The 26,665-nt window shown below is 43.7% G+C and overlaps 2 protein-coding genes across 8 annotated transcripts in view; one reads left to right on the top strand and one right to left on the bottom strand.

Annotated features, from left to right (window-relative positions):
• The window catches only part of LOC308369326 (C-myc promoter-binding protein-like), a 55,984-nt gene extending 43,963 nt beyond the window's left edge, over positions 1 to 12,021 (top strand). For 3 of the 7 annotated variants that reach the window (XM_080843714.1, XM_080843717.1, XM_080843713.1), the window contains 12 exons: positions 1 to 132; positions 581 to 678; positions 926 to 1,101; positions 1,899 to 2,033; positions 2,415 to 2,595; positions 3,068 to 3,184; positions 4,869 to 5,006; positions 5,725 to 5,863; positions 6,859 to 6,885; positions 8,008 to 8,170; positions 8,571 to 8,635; positions 8,755 to 12,021. The exon at positions 1 to 132 is cut by the window's left edge and continues 97 nt beyond it. In XM_080843714.1, the coding sequence (XP_080699840.1) occupies positions 1 to 132; positions 581 to 678; positions 926 to 1,101; positions 1,899 to 2,033; positions 2,415 to 2,595; positions 3,068 to 3,184; positions 4,869 to 5,006; positions 5,725 to 5,863; positions 6,859 to 6,885; positions 8,008 to 8,170; positions 8,571 to 8,635; positions 8,755 to 8,891 (1,508 nt within the window). In that variant the 3' untranslated portion in view covers positions 8,892 to 12,021. The remainder of the gene's footprint in view (positions 133 to 580; positions 679 to 925; positions 1,102 to 1,898; positions 2,034 to 2,414; positions 2,596 to 3,067; positions 3,185 to 4,868; positions 5,007 to 5,724; positions 5,864 to 6,858; positions 6,886 to 8,007; positions 8,171 to 8,570; positions 8,636 to 8,754) is intronic. The other 4 variants (XM_080843719.1, XM_080843715.1, XM_080843718.1 and 1 more) reach the window with 3 other exon arrangements.
• A 1,626-nt stretch (positions 12,022 to 13,647) lies between these two features.
• On the bottom strand, positions 13,648 to 25,702 carry LOC308368888 (sodium/potassium/calcium exchanger 1-like; the record flags this gene model as incomplete). The annotated part of the gene is made up of 8 exons (XM_080843176.1): positions 13,648 to 13,897; positions 14,015 to 14,181; positions 14,414 to 14,503; positions 16,050 to 16,295; positions 16,787 to 16,902; positions 23,391 to 23,496; positions 23,801 to 23,890; positions 24,755 to 25,702. The coding sequence occupies 8 exons, from the start codon at positions 25,700 to 25,702 to the stop codon at positions 13,648 to 13,650; spliced, it is 2,013 nt and encodes a 670-aa protein (XP_080699302.1).
• Between the last annotated feature and the right edge of the window lie 963 nt (positions 25,703 to 26,665).

The following is a 26,665-nucleotide window of genomic DNA, read 5'->3' as shown; positions in this document are numbered from 1 at the left end:
CCCCGAAGCGCACAGTCCCCCACGGTCCCCCCAGGCGCAGCCCCCGCCGGAGCCCCATGCACAGCCGCGTGCACAGCCGCGTGCAGAGCCCCGACCCTCGGGCCAGCTTCCCTCGCGGCAGCCTAAACACAGGTAAGGGTGTGTGCAGGAGTGTGTGTATACTCATGTGTGTGTTCATAAATGTGTGTGTATTTGGGATTGCGCCAGTTTATCTTTGTGCTTCCTGATGACAGTATGGTTATAATTACACCATGAGAGAAAACATGATGTTCAGGTCTCTGTTGTTTAAATCTTTGGTATGGTTGTGTGTGTGTGTGTGTGTGTGTGTGTGTGTGTGTGTGTGTGTGTGTGTGTGTGTGTGTGTGTGTGTGTGTGTGTGTGTGTGTGTGTGTGTGTGTGTGTGTGTGTGTGTGTGTGTGTGTGTGTGTGTGTGTGTGGTGTGTGTGCCTGTTGATCTTTCTGCCCTCTGATGTCTGTCCAGTTTTTAGACCACGTAGATGGCGTGATGTTCAGGTTTTTTCTTGTTGTCTAAATCTGTCTTCATCTCTCTCTCTCTCTCTCTCTCTGTCTCTTTCCCAAGGTTATCTTCTCTCTCCACCCAGTTTTCCTGACCCCTCTGACCTGGGCTCGTCTAGATACACCAGCAACACAAGCATCTTCCAGAACTATGCCATGGAGGTGTGTGTGCCCTGTGTGTTTGCAAAGTTTGTTCTGGGTGTAATGAAAAAAAGCTAGCTAGATATTATTTGTGTCAACGCTTAGTATTCAGCACTAGCATTTTTTCCCCCCTTCAAAATCAGTGCAGTTGTGGTCATCACTCATCAGTTTTGTTTGGGTGTGTGCGTGTGTGTGTGTGTGTGTGTGTGTGTGTGTGTGTGTGTGTGTCTGTCTGTGTGTGTGTGTGTGTCTGTCTGTTTGTTTGCAGATCCTGATCTCCAGCTGCTCGCGCTGTAAGACCTGTGACTGTCTGGTGTACGACGAGGAGATCATGGCTGGCTGGACGGCAGACGACTCCAACCTCAACACCATCTGCCCCTTCTGTGGGAATCCCTTCCTGCCCTTCCTCAACGTGGAGATCAGGGACCTGCGGGGCCCCGGCAGGTAGACCACACAGTCACTTCATCAGTGTGTTAAGAGGCAGGTAGACCACACAGTCACTTCATCAGTGTGTTAAGCAGCAGGTAGACCACACAGTCACTTCATCAGTGTGTTAAGCAGCAGGTAGACCACACAGTCACTTCATCAGTGTGTTAAGCAGCAGGTAGACCACACAGTCACTTCATCAGTGTGTTAAGCGGCAGGTAGACCGCACAGTAACTTCATCAGTGTGTTAAGCAGCAGGTAGACCACACATCCGATAGTCAGTTCATCAGTGTCTGTAGCTATCAGTCTTTTCATATCTCCATCTAGCTCAGTCTCTCAGTGCACCTCTGCGTACAGGCTACACACAGGTAGGGTTGGGGTGTGTCAGAGAATGAGAGTGGAAAAACCAAGTAGTTCAGAAAAGTTGAGTGTGAGTGTGTTCATGTATGTATGTTGTCTGATCTGTCTGATGATGTCACTTGTCTGTCTAGTGTTAGTCACATAAACATCACACAAAAAATAAAAGTTCTCTCCACTCATGCATTCTTGCATGTCTGTATATATGGCATCTGTGATAGTGTAGTGTAGTGTATTGGTGATAGAGCGCTCACAATTCCCTCCACCAGTCGTGTGTCCATTAGTACATTTCCTATCTACCTGTTTATTTACCACGGGTTTGTGTGTGGGTGTGTGCGTGTGCGTGTGCGTGTGCGTGTGCGTGTGCGTGTGCGTGTGCGTGTGCGTGTGCGTGTGCGTGTGCGTGTGCGTGTACGTGTGCGTGTGCGTGTGTGTGTGTGTGTGTGTCATCCTTCCAGGTTGTTTCTAAAGAGTAGTCCATCAGCAGATGAAGCTAACTGGATGAACTCCTCCTCTTACTCTGTCTCCACGGGGCTGGACACTGGAACCTCCACCCTCTCCCCCACCTCCCCTGCTCCGACAAGCACACACAGGTACTCACACACACAGGCACACACACAGATACTCAGACACACACACACACACAGGTATTCACACAAACGCACAGGTACTCTCACACACCCACACACAGGTAATCACACACAAACACACAGATACTCACACACACACACACATGAAGGTACTTAGACACACACAGACACAGGTACACCCACATACACGCACACACAGACCACCCTAAGAAGCTTTTGGGTCTTCTCTGAAATATGCTTCCCCACATATGAAACGATGTGTTTATGTGTGTGTGTGTTTATGTGTGTGTGTGTGTGTGTGTGTGTGTGTGTGTGTGTGTGTGTGTGTGTGTGTGTGCGTGCGTGCATGTGTATGCATGTGTGTTTGCGTGTGTTTGTATGTAGAAGCAGTTCCTTCTGCAGGGCTCCATATATAGATATCCCGGCGGAGAGGCAGCAGGGCTCTCTGTCCCCAGGGGCCCCCATGGCACGGAGCGTCAGCGCTTTTGGACCCCTGGAGGAGTCGCCAAGGCCCCTGCACAGGGTCCCCACCGGCAGCCTGCCTAGCCGTCTGAATGAGGCCACAGTGAGACACACACACACACACACACACACACACACACACACACACTCAGACATACACGCACACATACACACACAGAGACACACACACCCATTCAGACATACACCCACACACACACAGAGACACACACATATATACACACTCACACAGACACAGACACAGACACACACACACACACACACACACACACACACACACACTCACACTCAGACACACACACATACACACACACACTCAGACACACATGCACACCACTACCTGTAGGACAGTAGTCAGACACATACAGTAGATAGCAACGTGTCCCTGATGCTAGTTTTAAGTTTGAATTAAAAACAGACTTCACTCTAGAGGGGCTCATGTCTTTTTACTCCGGTCTCTTTTTCTCTTTCTCCCTCCATCCCTCATTTTCTCTCTCTCTCTCTCATTCTCTCTCTCTCTCTCTCTCTTTCTCTCTCTCTCTCTATCTGTCCTTCAGGATCCGTTGAGTATGGAGTGGCGTCTGCACAACCCTGAGCCAGTGACAGTGCCCTACCTGAGCCCTCTGGTCTTGTGGAAGGAGCTAGAGAGCCTGCTGGAGAATGAGGGAGACCAGGTGTGTGTGTGTGTGTGTGTGTGTGTTCGCAAAGCTATCAATATGGGGATATCGACCGAAATTACACACCAATAAAGTGGGGTGTGTGTCTGTGTGTGTGTGTGTGTGTGTTATGATCTCTGTGCACCAGTTCATGTATGTGTTAATGTACTGAGAATCCAGACACAAAGGGCCCTATCTTGCCGATCAGAAACGCAAGTAGGACGGCGCCAAGCGCAAGTAGCTGTGTGGGCGGCTCTATGGCGCAGTTGCTATTTTAACGGCGGAAAAAACACACTTGCGTCCCGCGCAAGTGTCAAAAGGGTTGGTCCAAAGGAGGTTACTCAGCCATAGGTGTGGTTTGGGCGTAATATGCAATAAACCAATCGGAGCGTCATTTCACATTCCCTTTAAGAGCGAGAAGTGCATAGTCCATAGCGGCTTGTTATTTTGATGGCGGAATTACCTGGTGGAACACCGGAGAAGTTCACAGCCGAGGAGACCGACGTGGGATTTACACCAATTTTTTGGCAAGCCATATATAATTACAAGGAAAATAAAGTATTTACCACTTGAGGAAATCATTGTGAAATCCATATCCAAGATATTTTAAAAATAAGCATACATGTAGCCTACACATTGACCCAAATGATTCAGGTTAATTGAAGCTGCGTGACATTTGATTTATTTTATGGCTTTGTAAAAAGCCGGGAGATAGATATATATGGGGATGCGAGAAACCCTCCAAAAGTAAGCAAAGTCAAACAAGCATGTCAAGATATTGCCGTGATTGTTTCTGCAACGGGGCACCCGAAAACGTTGCCGAAAACGCTATAATGACGTCCGGAGACGTGGGACATCCAAGCTGGAAGGTAACACACGTTCTCGTGCCTTCACGGGAGGTGGATCTGCCTCGACCCAGGATCTGACGGCAGCAGAGGACATCGCCACGTCTACCCTCACGCCTGAAAGCGTGCAGGGATTTGGGGGCATGGAAATCGGCACCCAAGCCAGTGCACCAGCTGACCAAACCCAAGGTACATAAATAAAGTCCACATACACAGAGATGAGTTTACAAGATTTATAATAATACTGGCATTAAATAAATGCAACAAAGCCATACAATAAATCAAATGTCACGCAGCTTCAATTAACCTGATTCATTTGGGTCAATTGTGTACGCTAGATGTATGCCTAGTTTTTAAATGTCTTTCCTCATGTGGTAAATACTTTATTTTCCTTGTAATTATATATGGCTTGCCAAACAATTTGTGTAAATCTCTCGTGAAGACGACAGAAGTAAAGTGTAGCCTACAGGTCCTATACTGTGCGGGCAAGCACATGCGCCCTTAAAATAGCGTTCTGAATACGCGTTACAGACTTTAGACATTGCGCCTCACATTAGACCAGCTTTTTTTTGGTCAATGGCGCATGGCGCACGGCGTTGTTTTGAAACTGCAAAATACCACTTGCGCCAGAGAAACGCCTTCTCTGTTCCGCCCCCGCCCATGTCGACGCAAGTTCATTTCGAAGCGCGCCTCTGGAGGGAAAATCGCGCTGTGCGCCGGGTGCAAGATAGGAATGATACATGCGTCGGTGACAATGTCAATTGCGCTGGGTGCAAGATAGGGCCCAAAGTGTCTTTCTGCATAGTAATGTCCTCTTTACCGCAATGTCTTTATTGTGAAATGGTTCTTTTCTCCAGTCCATCACTCTGTCAGGGCTGGTGGATCACCATCCCATAATATTCTGGAACCTTGTGTGGTATTTCCGCCGACTTGATCTGCCCAGCAACCTGCCAGGCCTCATCCTTACATCAGACCACTGCAATAGGGGATCTCAGGTATTCACATACACGCACATATACGTTATGGTACACACACAGACTCACACACGCAAACACATATGCACATTCATGTTGTACGCATGAACGGAAACACAGGCACTCAATGCAGACGTACCATCTGATAAATACACAGGTGTGTAGCATTAATAATAATAATGTAACCCAAACTCTGGTAAAGCAAGGCACTCCTGAAGTGGTGAAGCTGAAGCTCAGCCCTGTGCTGGAGATCTGTGCCGTGAGCGCTGGGAGAGTTATGTGAGGCTGTGAATGATTTATGAGTCTCAAGCTGCGCCGCCTCTGTGTTCAGTGTCACGCTGTGTCCACACCTCTCTCCGTTTCCCATCACAGAGAGAATTCTTCTTGTGTTCAGTGTATTTATGTCTTGATTTTGAGGAATTCATTTATCTTGTGTGTCTTCTAAAAACCCTGTCCGAAACAAATGGAAACAAAATAAATTAAGATATAAACATGTACCTGCGTGTATGCGTGTGTGTGTGTGTGAGAGAGAGAGAGTCTGTATGTATGTGTGTGTGTGTATGCGTGTGTGTGTGTGTGTGAGTGAGTGTGTATGTGTGTGTGTGTGTGTATGTGTTTGTGTGAGTGTGTGTGTGTGTTATTTGGATGCTGTGGTGTTGTATCAGTATTGGTCATTCCAAATAAATGAATCAAATGTATGTGTGTGTGAATTAACATAATTAATATTGTGCGTTTACAGTGCCCTTCCTCTCCTGTGCAGGTACCTCGTGACTGGATGTCTGAGGACAGTAAGCACGTGCTGGTGCAGATCCTGTGGGACAACCTGAAGCTTCACCAGGACCCCGTACAGCCCTTCTACATCCTGTGGAACACACAAAGTGAGTGCATACACCAACACCTGCCAACGTCAACAGCCCTTCACACATACACACATTTATACATACGTACATAATGAATGTATATGCATACATATTTACAGACAGACAGACAGACAGACAGACAGACAGACAGACAGACAGACAGACACCCTCTGACACACACACACACACACACACACACACACACACACACATGTTCACAAACAGACCCACACCAACACACACACACACACACACACACACTCATACACACACTCTCACACACACACACAGTCACATTGATGGACCTCACGCTCCTGCTCTTTATCCAGTGTGTAGGAGTACAGGAGTGCATACTTACAGACTAGCGGAATTATTCAAGGTCATTGAATCCTTAATTTTAACTCTAGACAACAAGCATATTGTACAGCTCTTCAGTATTGGACCTCTAAACAAGCACTTACATGATCACAGCAGAAACCTGCAGAATTGAGGGTGTTGTGTTTGGACAGATTTTGGGCAATTACAGACTGATTTTTTTTCTTCTGTTTTTTTTTTCTTCTTTATAAATAAATATACTTTTCAAACATCCAACTGAAACACTGCGCCAATAACATGATGACATGGTTTCAATAGCAGGTGCTGTCTGGCTTTGTTGAGCTAATGGGCATAAACAGGAGAGTGCAATGGCAAAGACAGACACAGAAGTTTATTTTCAGACATGTTTTCCCCTTCTATGGTGCTTGTGTTCAAGGGTAATTGCTGGTCTCTGCTTTGTTGGTACTTGTGCTTATTTCTGTGTGTCTGGGTGCGTGTGTGTGTGTGTGTGTGTGTGTGTGTGTGTGTATGTGTGAGTGTCTGTATCTGTGTGTGTGTGTGTGTGTGTGTGTGTGTGTGTGTGTGTGTGTGTGTGTGTGTGTGTGTGTGTGTGTGTGTGTGTGTGTGTATGTGTGAGTGTCTGTATCTGTGTGTGTGTGTGTGTGTGTGTGTGTGTGTGTGTGGTCTCTGTCCTTCAGGGCTTAACTGCACTCTGTTTCTTGAGAGTGAGTCTTCCTGCTTCTCTTTGCATCTGTGTTCTCCTGCCTCCTCCTTGCTCTCTCTCTTGCATATTCTCTGCTTGTGTATGTGTGACACGGTGTCCTGTTACCATGGTTATTCTCCTGATGGCCCATATAATAGTGGCGACTTGATACTGATCTGACGAATGTAACACGTATAGTCATGTTACACATATAGCTAGTCATGTTACACGTGTCCTGTTGGTGCATGTTACATGTGTCCTGTGTTGTTATGGCTTTTGCCATGTTTCGTACGCCGATACAGCACTGGTCATTGTTCGTCTGTGTGGCCTTGCTGACTGTTTTTGACCTTTTGTTATGCTGTCAGTGTTTTGGAAAGTTTGCCACAGCTCCTATTTGGTAAAGCTGTCCTTGTTGGTTGTAGTGGGGTGTCTATTCAGCTGTCTGTGTTTGTAATCGGCTATCTTGTGTGTTGTTGCGTCTCTTTATACAGCTGTCTGTGTGTTTCCAGTAGGCCCTCTTGTGTGTTGTTTTGTCTCTGCTTATCTGTTTGTGTGTTTGTAGTCGGCCATCTTGGGTGTCGTATGTCTATTAATGCTAGTGTCTCAGAGCTGATGTCAGTAATGCTTCGTTAACGGTGGTGGTAATTCCACCTGCATTTATTTTTTTGTTAGTGTTCTGCCTTGTGTAATGAGTGTTAAAGTGATCAGTATTTTTTTTAGAATGTCTTTTATGTAATCGTCTGTCTGAATAGTGTGCAGTGTGCTTGTTCCTTCTGTTCTGGTGAGGTTTTGTGTGCACTCCCTGTGTGTATGTAGATGTAGGTTGTTGTTAAATCAATTTTAATTGTGATTGTATTTTTTCTTTCTCCCTTTGTGCATGTGTGTTGTGTATGTTTGTATATGTCTTTGGTTGGGCATATGTGTGTGTGCGTGTTTGTGTTTTGTACGTGGGTGTCTGTGGTTTCTTTTTGTATGGTGTGCTGTGTGTGTGTTTGTATGGTTGCTTTTGTGTGTGTTTGTGTATGTGTGTGTGCTTGTTTGTGTGTGTGCTTGTTTGTGTGTGTGTTTGTGTGTGTGTGTGTGTGTGCGTGTGTGTATGCGTGTGTGTATGCGTGTGTGTGTGCGTGTGTGTGTGTGCTCACAGGTCTGAGTTACCCCATGTGTAGGCTGGGGAATGACAAGGAGAGTGTGTTTGGAGAGGAGGTGCTGCAGGGCGTGGTGAGGAGCATCCAGCGCAACGACATCCACACCCCTATGTGTCACATCCTCCAGCTGCTCGCACACACCCTCGGAGTCCACAGACAGAGGTACACACACACACACACACACACACACACACACACACACACACCCTTGGAGTCCACAGACAGAGGTACACACACACACACACACACACACACACACCGTTGAAGTCCACAAACAGAGGTACACACACACACACATACACACACACACACGGTTGGAGTCCACAAACAGAGGTACACACACACACACATACACACACACACCGTTGGAGTCCACAAACAGAGGTACACACACACACACATACACACACACACACGGTTGGAGTCCACAAACAGAGGTACACACACACACACATACACACACACACACCGTTGGAGTCCACAGACAGAGGTACACACACACACAAACACACACAGGAGGAGAGAAAACGAATTTGTGACGTTTTTTTCCATCTTACTCTAGGAGTCTGTACAGGGACATCCTCTTCTTATCTTTGGTTGCTTTGGGCAAAGACAACATTGACATTGGTGAGTGGTCTCTTCTGGACCAAATTATTACATGATTTGGAACTTCAAAGAATGGTTATTATATTTGTTTTCCTCTCTTTCTCTCCCTCTCTCTCTCTGTCTTTCTCTCTATCTCTCAGATGCGTTTGACCGTGAGTATAAGTTGGCGTTTGACCGTATGTCTCCTGCTCTGGTCAAGCTCACTCACAACTGTGACCGGCCCCCCAGCACAGGGGTCATGGAGTGCAGAAAAACCTTTGGAGAGCCTTATCTCTGAATTCCCCCTGCAATGCCCAGTCTCCCCTCGGACACCACTCTCCTCACCATGGCCTGGAGACACCAGGTCATCACCACACACACAGTATTACTCACAGTGCTAACCTTTCACCTGAAAGTACCTACAGACTCATCGATCACCATAGCAACTGTCCGACTTGTTAACAGGGCGCTGTGTTTTTCAGACAAAGCAAAACAGGAAGTGATGTCACAAAAGATGTTCCATAACATGTAGATGTACTGTAAATACAAGGGTTAGTATTTTGGAGGTAAATTTCAAGACAGATTTCATGATATAGTCATCATGATTAAGTCGTAGGAGAGTTAACAGCAATATTTTGCCTATCGTCAAAGTTGTTTTAACAGAACTGTAACTATTTATGAATAGGTCGTTTTCCTTTATTTTTATTCTCCATGTCAGAGAGGTCAGTTATTTTGTATCTGTGATTTTTCTCATTTGGGCTAAAGTTTGTATGCCTACACACATATAAAGGCACAGACACACACACACTCATGTACACACACACACACACACACACACACAGATGACACACTCTCCTCAGTTACCCTTAGTCTCAGCTCATGAAGTGCCAGAGGTCATTGTTACAATAGAATATAAGTCAGTGTTAGTTGTAGAGGTCACAGTGAGGTCATGGCTATGATTATGAGTTTCCTACAGCGCTTGTGAGAATGTGCCTGATGTGCTGTTAACCAAAGGTTTGGTCAATGAAAAATGACATTCAGTATTTGCCACCTATACTGTGTGACAGACTTGATGATAAATTAATAATACGTACGTATTCACGTCAGTATTCGTGTCCCACTGCTCAGAGCCAAGGCTGAGATTATGAACATTGAGATTATGGATGTTAAATCTACAGGTGAAATATTTAACAGTTTTTAATTTTGAATGTCATGCTGCTTTTTAAGCATGTAAGCTAGCTGTGAAATCAACCAATCCAGTCAAGAAAAGGGGAAACACTACAGCAGGATCTGCATAGTAAACACTACAGTAGGATCTGCATAGTAAACACTACAGTAGGATCTGCATAGTGTTGTCACATGCGCTGCTCAACAGCCACGTCACTACATTCTCTGAGTTCTGCTTTAGTTAGTGATCTTGAGCCAAAGACACAACAGGAGCTCTGCTGCTACTGAGATCTCAAGCACATCAGACCCAAACAGCTGCAACGTGATGATGTGACTAGATAACACAGTCCACAGCAAGGGGTACACAAGCTCAAGAGTGTATCATGCTTTAGGTGCAGTTTAGGCTGGTAGCAATACGTGCAGATCTACATTAGTTAGCTAATGTGCTAGCATCTAGTAGGCCCAGAGGTACAGCTACACACTCACAGGTAAGGGAAGAGACATCCCTTGATGGTGGAAAGTAATGTCATGATGGAGACTTACATTCGCGCAGGGAATTTATTTAAAGAAAAGCTGGGAGAAAATTGTGAAAAAAATTATGATCAGTGTCACAAGGGGTTGATCATGTGGTTCTCACTATTACCCAAGTGGTGACCCTGTGTGTTTTAGGTACATTACATTCGGGTAGAAGCCTTTGACAGTGTATAGTCTTCATAGTCATTTTATTTTTGTTCAGGAAACCAAATATATACACTGTAAATATGTATATTCCATCCAAGAAAATGGTCTACTGGTCTGTTCATCTCAAAAGGGCACTTTTACACTTACTGGCAAATGACAATGTAAGACTATTTTTACAACATGGGGAAGGAAGCAAAACTCTGGTGCTTTTTAGTGTAGAGGCCTCTGTGTGTTTTATAGCTTTCTATGTGTCTGTGCATATAACTCAGACTAAACTGCAAGTGGAGAAAACGTTAGATGACAATACTGACAATAAGGTTTTTTGCCAAATGAGGTCTGTATCCCAAATTATGAATTCATATTTTAGCTGGTTATTGCAAACTGATGTCTGTTTTGCTCTGTCGTCTGTCTGCAAATGGAGCACACATCGCCATTTTGAGGTAAAGTACAAGAACTAATGTATTGGTTTATTTAAGATTAAAAAGGGTCTATACTGAATGTGGTTAAATCAAAGAATACATGGAGATGAGCTTTTCATTATTTTTATTTTGTTTTGTTTTATTTTTTATTTGATCACCATTTGATCCATAACATGCAGTCAATAGCTTTTAAAACATTTGTCTACTAGGCCCTTCTCGTCTCTCAAGTCACCTGGGCTACATTGAAGAGACAAAGTATGTCACAAGGTTTCAGACATGCCACTAGTGGTAATTAATGACAATGAGGACTAATTCATATTTTGAGCAGTAATTGCTGAAATCTTAACCAAGCGCTCTTGAACTGTTATATTTGTCAATCTCCACTTCTGCACCAGGACTGAGTCATATCAGGGAAGAGTTTATTATAAATAATATTATAATTATATATAATAATTATATTGTAGTCCGTAACTGCACATTGTCCTTATGGGAGAGCATGTCAGTTAAATTGAGCCTCGCCTGTGTAGCTGTCTGATGCATTCACATAAGTGTTTGTACCCTTGCCATCTGTGAGTCAGCTTTGTGGCTTTTCATGATTGGTGTGAGTAAATATACACCTTCCCTCCACTCGACCTTTCCTTCAAGGACATCTTCCGAACTTGGTGACAGCAATAGTGTAACTACTCGTTGAGATGACGTCATGGCCACTGGAGGTGGTCCTCTCCCGGGAGGCGTCCAATGACATGCTGGCCACATCACTTGATTGACAGTAGACGTCACCAGTGGTAGAAAGGTCTCATAATGTTGCACAAAATGAGTTGTCAATCGGTATCAATACAAAACTTGAAGATTTTATCAAATTTGTACGTACAAAGGGAATAACTATGAAATTGGGAAAATTCCTGTCAACCAGGTTAGTTCTCAATTACTGTTGCTGCATATGTATTTATCTAGTTTTAAAAATGAAAACATTTTAATTTGCTGAAGTCAATGTATATTTGTATCTATGCTTTGTAGACAGATCATCTTTTATAAAGGCTTTAATCTGTTTACAGCGCTGTAAACACACAGTTGGATCTCTGGATCTAAACTGGGATCATGTGGTGTGAGATGGATCCATATGCTCCTCAGTTGTAAATAAATCTGCTTTTTCTGAGCTTATCGTTGTGGTCCGGGCTCCTGTGTGTGTCTGTTGTTTATGAAAGTGATTTTTGCATGAATAACACAAATTTCATAAATATCATTTGGGGGTTTTAATCAGATTCATGCTGCCTTTCACAACAAAGATATGATGAATTGTCAAAGCAGTTAATGAAAGTGTATGTTACTCTAAGATATCAATCTATAGTCATCTTGCTCTCAAAAGGCATTAGTCACTGTAATTCTAACCAACCACATTTTTTATGTGAATAACATTTAGCCAATTTCAAATCAAAGTAAAACAAACGGTATGAAAACACTTCTCAGGTGACAGTGCATCATGTTTATATTCCCTTTGTATATTTTATTTGGAACGGTGAACCAGAGGGTGATTGAGAGCTTTGTATCTTGAGCTCTGAAGGTCCCAAACGTTCGGCAGAGGGCAGCAGGGTAATCGTTTCAGAAACTACTGTCAAACACTACTATTCAGAGATGACAATCAAAAAGCCCTTATTTGGGAGAATTTGTGAACAGCCCTAATTTTTTTCCGTTCTATTTGGCACCAGGTTATAGGTACAAACAGGCCAGAAAAACGTTGTTTTGGTGCCAGGAAGAACTTTTAAACCTGACTTAGAACTGTGCATGGTTCAATTCTCAGATTTCCACAGTTGGTTATATATGAAGCACACACAACCTTTATAACAACAAGTTCTCCATGAAACAATAAACGCAGAAATGTTCTTTTAGTGTTTGCCCAAAGGCTTGGTCTTCAAATCTGTACTCATTGAATATAAATGTTTCATAGATTAAATATGATTTCTCTTCTTGTAGTTATTGAGTGTGAAACAGCTTTTTTAAAACACCAAGTGAGATTGAATGCATGAAACACATACACATACACAGATATCTAGAAATAGGACTCCATAACTCTGTATTATCTGACTTAAACAGATTCTAAACTAGAGTGATGTCCTACGAGTGAAACTGGTTTGCAGAAGCACAGTGTGATGGAAGGCACTCTTATGGTGGACATATATCTCTCTGACTGATCTTAACAAACACAGAGTTAATGCTTGGCCCCTCAAGAGTGTGCCCCCTTAGCTGTTTACATACAAAGAGCATTAGCTTCGGACCATGGAAGTAGCATGGAAGAAAAACTAAGAGATAACCATGGCCAACCCTGATTTCCTATACTTGCATGTTTGTGTGAGTTTGTGTTGGGTTCTGTTGTGACTATATACAGAATATATGTGTGTGTGTGTAACTATTCTGTATAATATTCTTTTAATCCCCTCTAAGCAAAACACTCTGGGCTCCAAACCACTTTTGCACAGTAGCTCAGAACTTAATTGGAGAAATAAGTCAAAGTTCTTGATGGTGTTAACATGTTAGTCAGTTCACATGATGAGGCCAATAGAAGTGATCACACATTAATGAGTCGATTTCTGAAGCTGCTATTTTGCTGTCACTGCTTCTCTCTCTCTGTTTTATGGCTTTCTTATCTGCTGAGATCCCAACCATTCAGTATTTAAGTGCCACTGTCCTGTTCCTCTAACGGCTGGCCAATGAGACGTCCTCATTTTGGCCCTCTCGGTTCACTTCCAGAAGCATATTTTGTGGACCGCCTCCCGGTGACTCCTGGTGCGGTCAGATGGTGACGGGGCAGAGGATGACACGCTTCTCGAGCAGCACGCTCAGGACCAGGAAGAGGAAGTAGAGCAGGAACATGCTGAGGCCCAGGCGCTTGCTCATCTTCCAGCGACACGCGGTGATGGAGATGATGACGAAGAGCAGCATGAGGAAGAGGAGCACGATGGCGCAGAAGAGGCCGTTGCTGCTGACAGGTACTGCCTGGCCACCGTGAGACATCGAGTACAGCAACCACGGCACTGGCAAACTGTACAGGCACAACACGTCAACGACAGATATGCCACCATTTAACACTTGTCATTTACCATTAAAAACTGTGTGCGTGCGTTTTGCGTCGTGCATGTGTGTGTGTGTTGTTTCCTACCCCACAGTGATATCAAAAATGTTAGAGCCCACAGAGCTGGACACAGCCATGTCCCCCAGGCCTTTCCGTGCTACAATCACACTGGTGATGAGGTCAGGGACAGATGTGCCCGCGGCCAGGATGGTCAGACCCATAATCTCCTCCGAGATGCCAATGGTCTCACCCACCTACAAACACACCAACCCATGCATATGTTAACACGCACCACACACAAACACACACACACACACACACAATGTAGCAAATATACACATGTCCATAAATACTCACATATGCAGCCATACCCTTACATTACATTACCTACACAAATACATAAACAACAACAACAAAAAACATGTACATTGTCCATTCACCAATACAAATTCATACAAATACAAATGGTTCTGTTCATGTACTGACCTGATGGGCCCACCAAACAGTGAGGTAAGAAAATATGCCAATCCACATGATAGAGCCCAAAAATGTACCGGCAAAGTACTTCTTTGATGCCTACAGACACACACAGGCCGACAGATAAGTTAACAAGTAGCTAACTGACTGCCTGTATAACAGAAGTGTTTTAGAAGCATAAGAAATGTGTGACGAATGTGGCCCTTACTGTATGCATGCAAATGTGTGTGTGTATACGGATATGTGCGTCAGTGTGTGTGTATGTGTGTCTGTACACACGGGCCTGTGTTTGCATGTGTGTTCTATCCATGCTTCTGTGTGTGTGTGTATATGTGTCTGTACACACAGGCCTGTGTTTGCATGTGTGTTTTATCCATGCTTCTGTGTGTGTGTGTGTGTGTGTGTGTGTGTTAGAGATGCGCGGATGGGCTATTATTTCATCCGCATCCGCAACCGCATCACAAAACGCATGATCCGTCCGCTATCCATCCGCACCAATTTTTTTAACCAATTTTCAAAACCGCACCCGCCCGCCATCCGCCTGTTGTTTTTAGGTATAGGCGCTGTGATGCGAGGATAGAAAGTTCTTGCCTGTTCTTGAAAGGAGACTGATCAAATGCCGCAAAGATATATAAAGGATAAAGCCCCTAGTATGAAAGCCTATTGGCTATGTTGTAGCCTATCCCCAGAATATTATCAGTGAAGTGACGTCTGTCTCCGATCGATGCACATTGGAGAAACTTTAAAATAGCCAAGCACATCGGCAAACCTGACCTTACCATAGGCTAGTAGGCCTACACTTTTTTATCATTGTAATAAAACGCAATTTGGTACACCATTTTAATATGGTAATATAGCCTACTGTTTTTAGTTTAGAAGGAAACGCTGAGTCTATTCATTCCGAAATTTCACCGCATTGTAGGCTTTATACTGTAACAACCCCAACACTTGCCTGCTTGCCTTGCAAATCAAAGTTTTCCGACTACTTTTCTTACCTTCTTTCTTAGCTGGTGAAGTTACTGAGCTAGAAGTTTAACTTGTTCATCTCGCGCTACCAATGCCCAATGTCACTTCTGAGTCAAATCACTCCATCATCTCTTTGAAATTCCTTATTCCACGAGTGGTAGGCTACAATGACTGGCTGTTTTAAAATATAACTAATAGCCTAACGAAACAAAATAACCCAGGCAGCTTCATCTACGACACGTTAAGGCTTCTTCCAATACTGACAGCTGACTCATAGCTTGCAGGTTTGCGGCGTTGCAAAGAGACGCAACATGATAGGGATCATCACTTTATTTAAACTTTTTTGCTTCCTTTGTTTGCTTTGTATGCATACACGGAACAAGGCCAATTTACTGCCTGATGAAAATTTGATTATTTGAAAATGTGCTTGGATGTAGGTAACGACATTTAACAATGTGTAGATATTTTGAATTTCGTTGGGTAAACCGCCACCCGCCCGAATTTAATTAAAATATATTTTTTTGTCACGTCACCCGCCCGATCCGCGGTTTAACCGCGGAGTCCGCGGGTGCAACCGCCAACCGCGCATCTCTAGTGTGTGTGTGTGTTTGTGTTTAAGATGAGTAGACGGCAAACTTGAGTTTGTGTTTAAGATGAGTAGACGGTGCGGCAAACTTACCGGTCGGCGTACATCAGGTATGGTCAGCCACAGGGGAAACACTATGGGCAGTAGGAAGAGATAGATGGCCCGCTTACGCTGGGTGTCAGGCCAGTCCAACGAGAGAGGTTCATCTTTCTCTTCATCCTCGTTTTCTTCTTCTTCTTCATCATCTTCGTCGTCGTCGTCATCATCATCACTGTCATCCTCATCTTCATCACTGTCACCTTCATCACTATCATCTGATTCACCAGCATCCTCAGCCTCCTGCATGAGATAACAGATGTATTGTGTTACTAGTTACATTAGCGTGTTTCATAGATTAGTCAGGTTTATTCAGTTACTAGTTATATTAGCGTGTTTCATAGATTAGTCTGGTTTTATGGATGGATTCTGTTACTAGTTATATTACAGGTTTCATAGATTAGTCAGGTTTAATGGAAGGAACTGGGAAGGAGAGCCACTGGTACAGAAAACTGAATCATTGAAGATGTAAGTTTTAAAATTACATTGATTAGTACACTTTGAGATGTGTTTTAGACAGTGTCCATTTGTAAACATTCTAACACATTAACAAAGTTAAGTACAAAAATATTGCTTTAAGCTTAGAGTTGCAAAGAAAGTACAGAGCATGGAATTTTGTGTATGTATAGCATAAAATAAAAAGAAAATGAAATCATTGGTAAATGACATCATACCAGATGGCAAAATTGTGTGTAGTGTGTGTGTGTGTGTGTGTGTGTGTGAAGGTGGTGTACCTTCTCTTTCTCTGCTCCCTCTTTTGTATCCGCCTGTTTGGGGGGTTGAGAGGTGGAGGGCTCAGGCGGGGGGGTCACCTGCACTGAGACGGAGGGCAGCAGAGCCTTCTTGGTCCCTGAGCAAACCAAAAAAAAACATAGTGAGTCGAGTCATTACACAGGGAGAAATGGGAGACTTGTTCAACACATCATGAAAGCTATCCTCACTCATGTAACCATTGATATTGGTGTTCAAACTACTGTTTTAATGTTTGGTGTTTCAGAAATATTAAAGAAAAAATGTAAATTTGTTCTATTTTGCTGAAATATAAATGTGCACTACTAACAGTGCTGAAAGTTCTCATTATGTTGTAATGACGCTGATTGTGAAGTGATCGATGTACACATATGTCCAGCCCTGGTCAATAACAGTTGATACAGCTTGTCACTACTGACGCAGATTCCTGACACTGATTGCCTCGACTTACCCTCTAGTCTACTGATTAGAGTGACATTATAAATGCTTCCTCATCTAGAACAATCACTCTGTGTCTGTGTGTCTGTGTGTGTGTGTGTGTGTGTGTGTGTGTGTGTATGTATCACACAGAGTGTGTATTTGTTTGTGTGTGTATGTGTGCAAGTGTGTCACAGAAAGAGTGTTTGCTTCTGTGTGATTGTGCACGTGTGGTGTATGTTTATGCTAATCAAAAACTGATGAGCTCCTCTTCAGTCTGCCAGACACTCGGACGTGCTCGAAGAGCCCCTTCACCCTGAGACAATTTCCCGTTTGCCACTCCAAGGCCAAATTAGCATATGTACGCCCCCCACCCCCTGCCCCAGAATAGCACTTTGATTACGGGGTCAACACACTGACACATGGACAAGCACTAAAAACACATAAACACGCCACGCATCATGAAGCTGCAGGTCACATCAATTCCCGTCACACAGGCATGACTTAACATGCAAAGATCAAGGAGGAAGAAAAGCCCTTCAATGCAGTGATCTGCGCTCATTGGTGGCTGAAGGACAATCTTAATAGACAGATCTAACCTGGAGTTTTGCGTTGAAATAAAACCGATAACTTACCAAACAGAAAAATACAGAAGAAAATTCAAAAAGCATTTTCTGGTAATATGTGTGGGCAAATCATGTTGTTGATCACTAGCAACTGTGTTACAAAACAGTAATACCCAGGACACGTGGTATATTTGGCACGTACCATGGCTATGTGTGGATATCGTACTCTGCTTTGCACTGTAACAGTACACAAACCATGGCACTGTTGACCTGCCACTACCGGCTTGCCTTTCCCTGCCAAATACATGACTCCCTTCTCCCAGAAGAGGATTCATTTGTAGCCCCATCATTATGGTCCGCAGCTGTTTCTTGAGAGTCCAGACCTCTCCTTCCACTGCTCTTCCCAATCTGCATGGGAGAAGGGCTGCCAATTTTGAGAGCTATCAAGGCATGGCACAGAGTGTCCCCTCAAAATGAAATCACAATTCTCAGTATGAGACACACTGCCCATGGCGAAAAAGCACTGTCGCGTGATACTGTGAAACAAAACCTAAACATATGAGCCTCAAGCCAAGAGTAAGAGAGTTGGCAACCCAGATTAATTACTGGGCGCTGAACTTTGCAGAAGCTCATGCTTATCTTACACACACATTATTACATTACATTACATTTAGTCATTTAGCAGACACTTTTATCCAAAGTGACGTACAAGGGAGAGAACCATCAAGCTACGAGCAATAGAGACCTAGTGTAATAATAAATACTAAACTACAATACTTGATGTATTTATTGTTACATTATCCATTCCCCCTCAGAAATTGTCTGAATTTCAGTGTTTTGTTTTACTGCGATTTTCCCTTAGAATTGTCTCACAGATATATTGCAAATTAGTGGACTTTTGCTGCATAACACAGGCTTTCAGTACAATTGTGTTTGGGCTAACTGGTCAAGCTCAGCTATCTAGTGCACCCTTCTTAGGTCTGAGACCTGTCAGGCAACTTTTAAGTAGTTTGACATGCCTTGACATTTTTACATTTTCATTTTTCTCCATTTTCTTTCAAACATTGATCCTAAAGTGCATATTTGATTATTTAGTGCAATCTCAGCAACAATAATCTGAGAGCAGTAAGAATGTGAGTCTGATCATTTATGGGCACTCAACTGTAAGCACAGTCTTAATAAATGCACACTGTAGGTCCCTTTCAAGGCACCCGAAGACACCTTACCAAACAATCAACAAAAATGAGCAACACACAGTAGCAAACAATCAGGAAAGGTAACAATATAAAATTAAATATTTATATATGTTCAAAAAAATAACATCAACAATCAAAATAGGCGAGAGTCAGTATTAAGGATGTAAAAAAATGTGAGGTGCAACCAAGCTAGGTCATGAAGAGTCTTCAAAAAAAGAAGTAGAATCTTGAAAAGGATTCTGTATTTAGCATGGAGCCAAATAAACAGTTGAAGGACTGGAGTAATATGTTCGATGAGAGGGGTTTTGAAAATTCTGCCCTGCTGCACTGAATCCTTTTCATTTGGCTGGTTAGCTGTAGATTTTCAGCTCAAATAGACTATTTGTGCTTGGTGATATCCTGAAAAGCCCTGCATGGATCATCACATTGGCACAGTCTCATCTCTGCGGTCTTTTGGTGAAGTAGCCTTAATTGATGGGGAAGGGGAGTACATTTGTCTCCACTGGGGATAAAAACGATTCAGCAGAGGAAGGAATATAAAGACCAGAGGGACGGAAATCCCACTCATACGAAATTGCACCCTGGTAACAGATGAACTCCCCACTGTCTATCAAGTTGCCATTTGTGAGTTAATAAATCACACTTAGCCTACTGGTCATAATCGGAATCCTCAATTAGATTGAATTGAAGTTTCAAAAGGCAATGTTCTTTCCTCACACTTTTAACTGACGAAAAGTTATAACCAGTATTATGTTTGGACTACAGTACTACTGGCGCTCTGACTGACAGATAAACATACTTGAGCATTTCAGTTATTTTAGTTACTTTTATTATTTGGAAGGAAAGGCCATTAAGGTTTAAAGCAACGCTATTATTGCATAAGTGTGACAAAACTGATCTCATGTATTCTCCACAATGCAACTGACTTCAAAGGGTTAAAGCCACTTTTATCTGACTGTTTTTCAGGTATTTCAGGCTTGGTTGTCTAATGGACTACCCCCTCCTGTAAGTGCCTTCAATAAGCCCTATCGAATAAAAAGCCTTTGATAAAAAGTCATTAAGCCAGCTCAAAATACCTCCGATACACCACCTACAGACATCACAACAAGTGTTTGAAACTATCTATTTTGCACAGCTAACCCTGATGTAACACAGCATAACTCACAAAATCCACATAATCAAATGTGTTCATAAACACAATCAGCTTCCCTTACCTTTGGCCTGCGTTGAGCTTGTTACTTCCCCATTAATCGCCATTACTAAGAAAGATTAGATTGATAGATTGTACTCGATCAAAAACATTCTTCAGATGAATGACATTGAAAATCGTTCCTCCTGGAAGGTCACATACTAAGACAGAGTAACTGAGCAGGTTGAGCATGAAAATGCAGTATGCACCATGCAGGGATGGGAATTATGGAAATGTAACATGCAATGATCAACATGTGCAAATCATGCATCAATTATAACGTAGGTGAGTGTTAAAAATGCAGTAACTAAGAATATATAACACAGAGTCGAGAGAATGTGGATGTGTTTACATTCAACCATTCTGAATACATACTGAATGTCCTATGTGAAAGTAAAGCGACCATACGGATGACTTTCGATGCATTGACTTGAGTGCATGTGTATGCTTCTTATGAGAGGCTTCTGAGCATGCAGTGATGGGCACCTGATGAATCACAGTTACTCCAAAGACTACTCCCTAGTACTGGAGGAGCCTTACCTCTCCTGTCCTTTCTGGATGGAGCCCTTAACTCACGGCTAAGCATGGTCTCTGAGGAGAGAAATGGCCTGTAAATGTCTGAGCCTGTAACGTGTCTAAATGCACGTCAATAATTTGGCAGGCGCTGCTTGCATTACCTTAGCATTGGTAATCACTCTTAGGGTATTTTATACCTTAATTGTTAGTTATGAAAGCTCGTTCTCAAGAGCGTTAGAGTGCTAATTTATGACTGGTGGGAGACATGCTGGAGCTGATCGGCAGAGCATGGTTTTAATGGGAGCTAATAGCCAGGTCAATGTGTGTGAGTGTGTGGGTGTGTGTGATAGAGTTTCTCTCTGGTCTTAGCCAGGTCAATGTGAGTGTGTCAGTGAGTGTGTGTAAGTGTGTATCTCTGGTCTTAGCCAGGTTAATGTGTTTGTGTCAGTGAATGTGTGTGTGTGAGAGAGTGTCTCTCTGGTCTTAGCCAGGTCAACGTGTGTGTGTGTGTGTGTGTGTTTGTGTTAGTATGTCTCCCTGGTGTTAGCCAGATCAGTATGAGTGTGTGGTCACGTTCTTCAATACACTGATGCCTTTCACTGTTGCCAGTTTTGTGAAAATTGATATAAAAATCCATTGGTTTTCCATATAATGTCTTTGGTTTAGTAATGCTGTGTATGGGGTAGTTATGCATTGCATCTGTGTGTGTGTGTGTGTGTGTGTGAGAGAGAGAGAGAGAGAGAGAGAGAGGGAGAGAGAGAATAAGAGAAATGCAGGCACAGACAAACAGAGAGTGTGTGTGTGTATGTGTGAGGGAGAGGGATAGAGCGATAGAGAGAATAATAGTTATGCAGGCACATACAGACAGAGAGTGTGTGTGTGTGTGTATGAGAGAGAGTGAGAGAAAGCGAGAGAGAGAGAGAATATGAGAAATGCGGACACAGATAGACAGAGAGCGTGTTTATGACAGGGAATTAGACAAAGAGATTGTGCCCTGATTGGTGTGCCTCTTAGCCAGAGTTTATCAGCTCTATCAAAAGCTGATTAAGCCACAGACACATTGGCCAGTGGAGGGGACCCACCCTCAAGGACACAAAATGTCAAATAAGACAGGGCCTCGTTTCCCGATAACGACGTATCTTAACGGCCTACGTGGATTTTCGCGACATCGTAGACTAAGTAACACTTTCTATTTACGTGCGTTTCCCAACCATCAACTTAAAGTCAGGTGCACGAGCGCAACGTGCACGAGTTCTTAAGTATCTCTTAGGAGCTGTTTACGTCACGTTAACCTGTTTACGTTAATTGCTGTGAAATTAGCTAGCCTATGCGTGCATCGAACGTGCACTGTGCACTGTGCACTGAATTCGGGACGGGGATAGTAACGCCATCTCCAGCAGAGTATTTAAACTGTGTTCCCATTGTAAGGACATTTATTACGATCTGTCTGAGAGTGGGCTGTCAAAGCTAGCATCATCGAAGTCATACAGTACAGTAGGCTACATACATTCAATAAAATGAACCTACATTTGAGTCCAACTGCATGACCATTCTTACCCTACACTTACCCTTACAATAAAGAAGTGATCCTATTTCAACCATAACATTTCTTTCTTTATGACATTTAGTTTATAGTTTAGACAGCAACGTTGACATCTATATTCAACTGCATCCACTACATAATCTCAAACTTTATTTGTTGGTAACTCTCCAATAAGGCTACCATTAACACATTTCTTAATGAAAAGGAAACATGCATCACAATAATACTTCAGTGTAACCTGTACCTATGTGGAGTGCAAATATGTCTTGCCATTACACTACCCAACAGCTCTACGTCTGCTAACACTACAGAATGCATAATTCCTACGGGCACTGCACTAGTTTTGTATAGCCTAATCTTTATTTTCAAATACTCAATATTCTTTATTTCTATTTTGATGGGAATAGGCAGGTGAAACAATGACATTCTCATGATGTGCTATACACAGAAACATCCTTTGGATTTCTTCTATAATAGGGCGAACGACGCCCCTGGTGGATTGCATCGCTAAGTGTGAAGTTACTACTGGTCCTGACCACACGTAGAATTCTTCTCAACGAAAGATACACTTAAGCTAAGTGCCGCGTCGGGAAACCCGTCTGCAACGTAGGATTCCTCTTACGAACGATTTCAAGTGCTTTTTAGGCTAAGTGCGCGTTCGGGAAACGAGGCCCAGAGCTGTGTCGCGGGCTGGGGTGCGCAGAAAGAAACTAGTCACATATATACACACATCCGTTTTCAGCAGACACTTCAATCACATATATACAAAAAACATCCGTATTCAGCCGACACTTCAATCACATATATACACACATCCATACTCAACAGACACTCTTACCCCTCCCCCAATGCTGGCTGCGCACACTCGCACACTTGGGTCTGTACACATATACTGAGATGTCCTGACTCTATGTCTGTCTACATCAGCCCTACTCTGTACTATCATCCTGTTTTGATTCTATGAGTGTCCAGCTCTCAGGGAGAGCACCATAGCAGTCGGTTCTTCTCCCCACCAAATGAAATAACATTTAAACATTTCTTATTTGTCAATACACAAAGTGATATTTGAAATTGACTAAAGGAAACAGTGTGTATCTGTGTGTCCAAGACGAAAAGAATATATGAAGTGTTTGTATGTGTATTCACACATTCCTTATATACCTTCCAGAGGATTTAAGGTGTGTATCATCAACTGGTATACGGTGCTTCTCATAGTGGTGTTATGCAGTGATGCTGAACTTCCCCCACGCTGCAAAGCTGGCTTCACCTGTGCATAGAGGGATTTGAAAAGGGAAACAGATAGACAGAGAGGAAGCAATATTGAGAGAGATGAAGAGGAGAGAGAAAAATAGAAGTGATATACGTACATTTCAAAACTGTGGATCTGAGTACATGCTGTGAAATGAGGATACATATCAGGCTTTACACCAGGGAATATTTTATGCCAGCTGTAAGAATTGCATTTAGTTAAAGTATTAACTAATTACAATTTACGTATGTGTGTGTGTAGTATTATGCAATATATGATTCTATATAATTTTTCAATGTGTATTCATTTACACCTATAGTACACTGAAATGCAAATCCCGTACCTTCAGAGTGAGGCTCTCTTTTCGGGGTGGCTCAGGAGGTTTTGTCTCTTCAACTGCAGGCTCGCTTTCCTACATTTTGAGGGGAAAAAAACATGAAGCAAACTGAAAATTACAGCCTGCATCATTGATGTCCCCGCAATCTAGTGTTTCCAATAGGTTATGAACCTGCCATGAATTTTGAAGTCTGTCCACTCAGAGCATGGACATAAATCTTCTCAGAACAGAAACTGGGTCCCTCTTGTTTCAGTGTCCCTCCAGTTTTCCAGTGTATTGTTACTTCAAGCAGTTTACCACATTATTCTGTAAGGTGGTGCCTCCTTTTGGACTACACTAAGGGGACAAACCTAAACCATTTTGCCCTCCAGTCTCTACCGATTACATGACCAGCACTCTTCATGTTTGTCACATTCATGGCGTCTGTTATAGAAAAATAACATGAAGCAGTTGAATAATTGCGCACACACAAACAGAACATGCACACACACACACAATAGATGTTCTACTACTTGGTAGTAGCAGAGTCAGTCTTTACACCTGCGGTCGATCCTTTTTCTAACATCAAAGGGCCAACTCCACTCCTCTCCTCCCCCCTCCTGCCTGACCAGGTCAAGTGGCGTAATGAATACACATGCTGAGTAATTATGTTGAATCTGTCTGATTATGTCCACACATGCTCTGATGTTTCCCAGCTCTTCAGATGAAAGGAGGCCAGATTCTGCATTGACCAATCTCAGAATACCTGTTCAATCTCATGCATCACATCAGCTTAGGTCTTAGGTCTCTCTCTCTCTCTCTCTATCACACACACACACTCTCTCTCTGTCTCTCCAGTCCAGAAAAATCTTTAATGTGAGTGTGTCTGTGCATGTCCGTGCATACATGGGGGAGGGGAGGGTGTGGTGGAGTGATGATATGAGGGTGAGGGAACTTTACCTTCTCAGGTTCCGGCTCAGTCTCCTCCATTCCCAGGACAGTGACGATGCTTTGGTGCTTCCTGAGCTGCTCCTTGACCATCAGCTCCAGCTCCTCGTTGTGCTTCATGAAGGTGACATAGAACACGTAGACCAGCAGCAGTATTGCACTCTCCCACCAGTGGATGGTGCTGTCCAGGAAGAAGACGATGAGCAGCAGCAGGCTGAGAATGTAAAAGGACACGTCCCGGAAGAGAGGCCACCAGGTGAGGTGCAGCAGGGTGCGCGAGAACAGCGCGCACATGCCGATGACGAAGAGGATGTTGAAGACGGCCGATCCCACGATGGTGCCAATACCCACGTTGCTGTGCGAGATGAAGACGCCGATGAGCGAGGTGAACAGCTCCGGCGCCGACCCACCGGCAGCCATGAAGGTGGCCCCCGCCACATCGTCAGAGATCTCCAGCCAGTCAGTGATGACCCCAAGTGCCGGCACGAAGAACTCGTCGCAAACTATGGCTAGTGCCACGAACATGTAGCTCATGCCGAGAATGTGCAGCAGCACCCAGCCCTTCTGCCGGTCTTCCACCGTGAACAAGTCCTTGGGGTACACCCCCTTCATGTGCGGGGCGTCTCCAAGCGGGGCAAAGGGTGTGGTGGGGTTGGGGGTGGTGGTCACAGTGGGAGTAGGGGTGGTGGGTGGCCTGGGCAGGGGCTCCACAAAGATGCACTGCCTTGTGATGTCTCTGGTCCTGTTGGTGGGCGGCGGAGATGGTGTATGTATTGGAGGAGCGTCTGTCCTCCTGGGCTTGGAGCGCCGCAACTCCCGGGAGAGGAAGCGCTCCTCATCCTCTGCTGTTCCTGTCTCCAGATGTCTGGGAGAGAGCTGGTACACGCAGCACATCAGGACACCAGACAGAAGACAAGCGGTCCTCCCCCACTTAAGTCTGTTTCTTGCCTTTGAATACATTCTCCCTTTCTTCAATTATCAGATGATTGATTTAAGGCTGTCAGATACAATAGCTCGAAAACACTACAGATGGTACCTATAGCACGCGACCAGCGGTGCAAGCAAGCTCAGACTTTTGACGCATCCGCCGCACATCCTTCTCATCGTGAGCAACCTGTTGAACACGGAGCGGTGAAAACTTGTATGGAGGACGAATCATTGTAACGCGCAGAGCACAGTCCTTTCATTTGCACACGCACATAGCCGCATTGACGTTGAAGATGTCTCTCAATGTCGAAAGAGAGGAGACGCAAGTACCTGTTGCTATGACTACACGTTGCAATTACTTTGCCTCTTGGATGTCTGTGTAGTCAGGAGGATTTCTTCGTTTAATATGATAATACACTATCAAACAATGTGCTCCCGTCGGAAGTGTAATACAGAGGCTTATGAATTATCCCTCCCGACTCGGTTAATGCCAAGGTACAGCTTATCAGGTCCCTTTCAGGTCATATCCACATACCTTCATATATGAACTATCAAAACAATCTTCTTATACGTCTTCAATGTTTTCAATAGCCTGCTCCAAGTCACAGATTATGATTTAAGATCTACGAAAATATCCCGACCATCTTTTCACTGATTTGTTTGGTGGTTTGGTAGAGATGAAACAACTAACTCTTATTTAATTTGCAATGATGATCCGGGAGAAAACTATTGGCCGCACTGTTGAAAACCGATCAGTACGCTGTCCGTGGCTTGTATGCTCTACTCATTCATGGCAAGTGTTGTTAATGGTGCCTAATAATCATGACATCTTTAAGAGGCTTACCTGTATGCGCGCATATCACCTTTTTCTTTCCTCTAGCGATGGAGGTACGGTTATCGTGAAACACAAAGGCTGCATCTAGCTTCCAAGCAGTAAATAACTGGCAAAAGCCAATCACCCTGCCTAATGTTAAAGAACGAAAAAAGCCTTAAGAA

The sequence above is a fragment of the Sprattus sprattus genome, assembly GCF_963457725.1.
Source record: "Sprattus sprattus genome assembly, chromosome: 8".
In the NCBI taxonomy this organism is placed as follows: Eukaryota; Metazoa; Chordata; class Actinopteri; order Clupeiformes; family Clupeidae; genus Sprattus; species Sprattus sprattus.
Note: the sequence above shows the minus strand (reverse complement) of the source record. Positions and strands in the feature narration are given on the sequence as shown.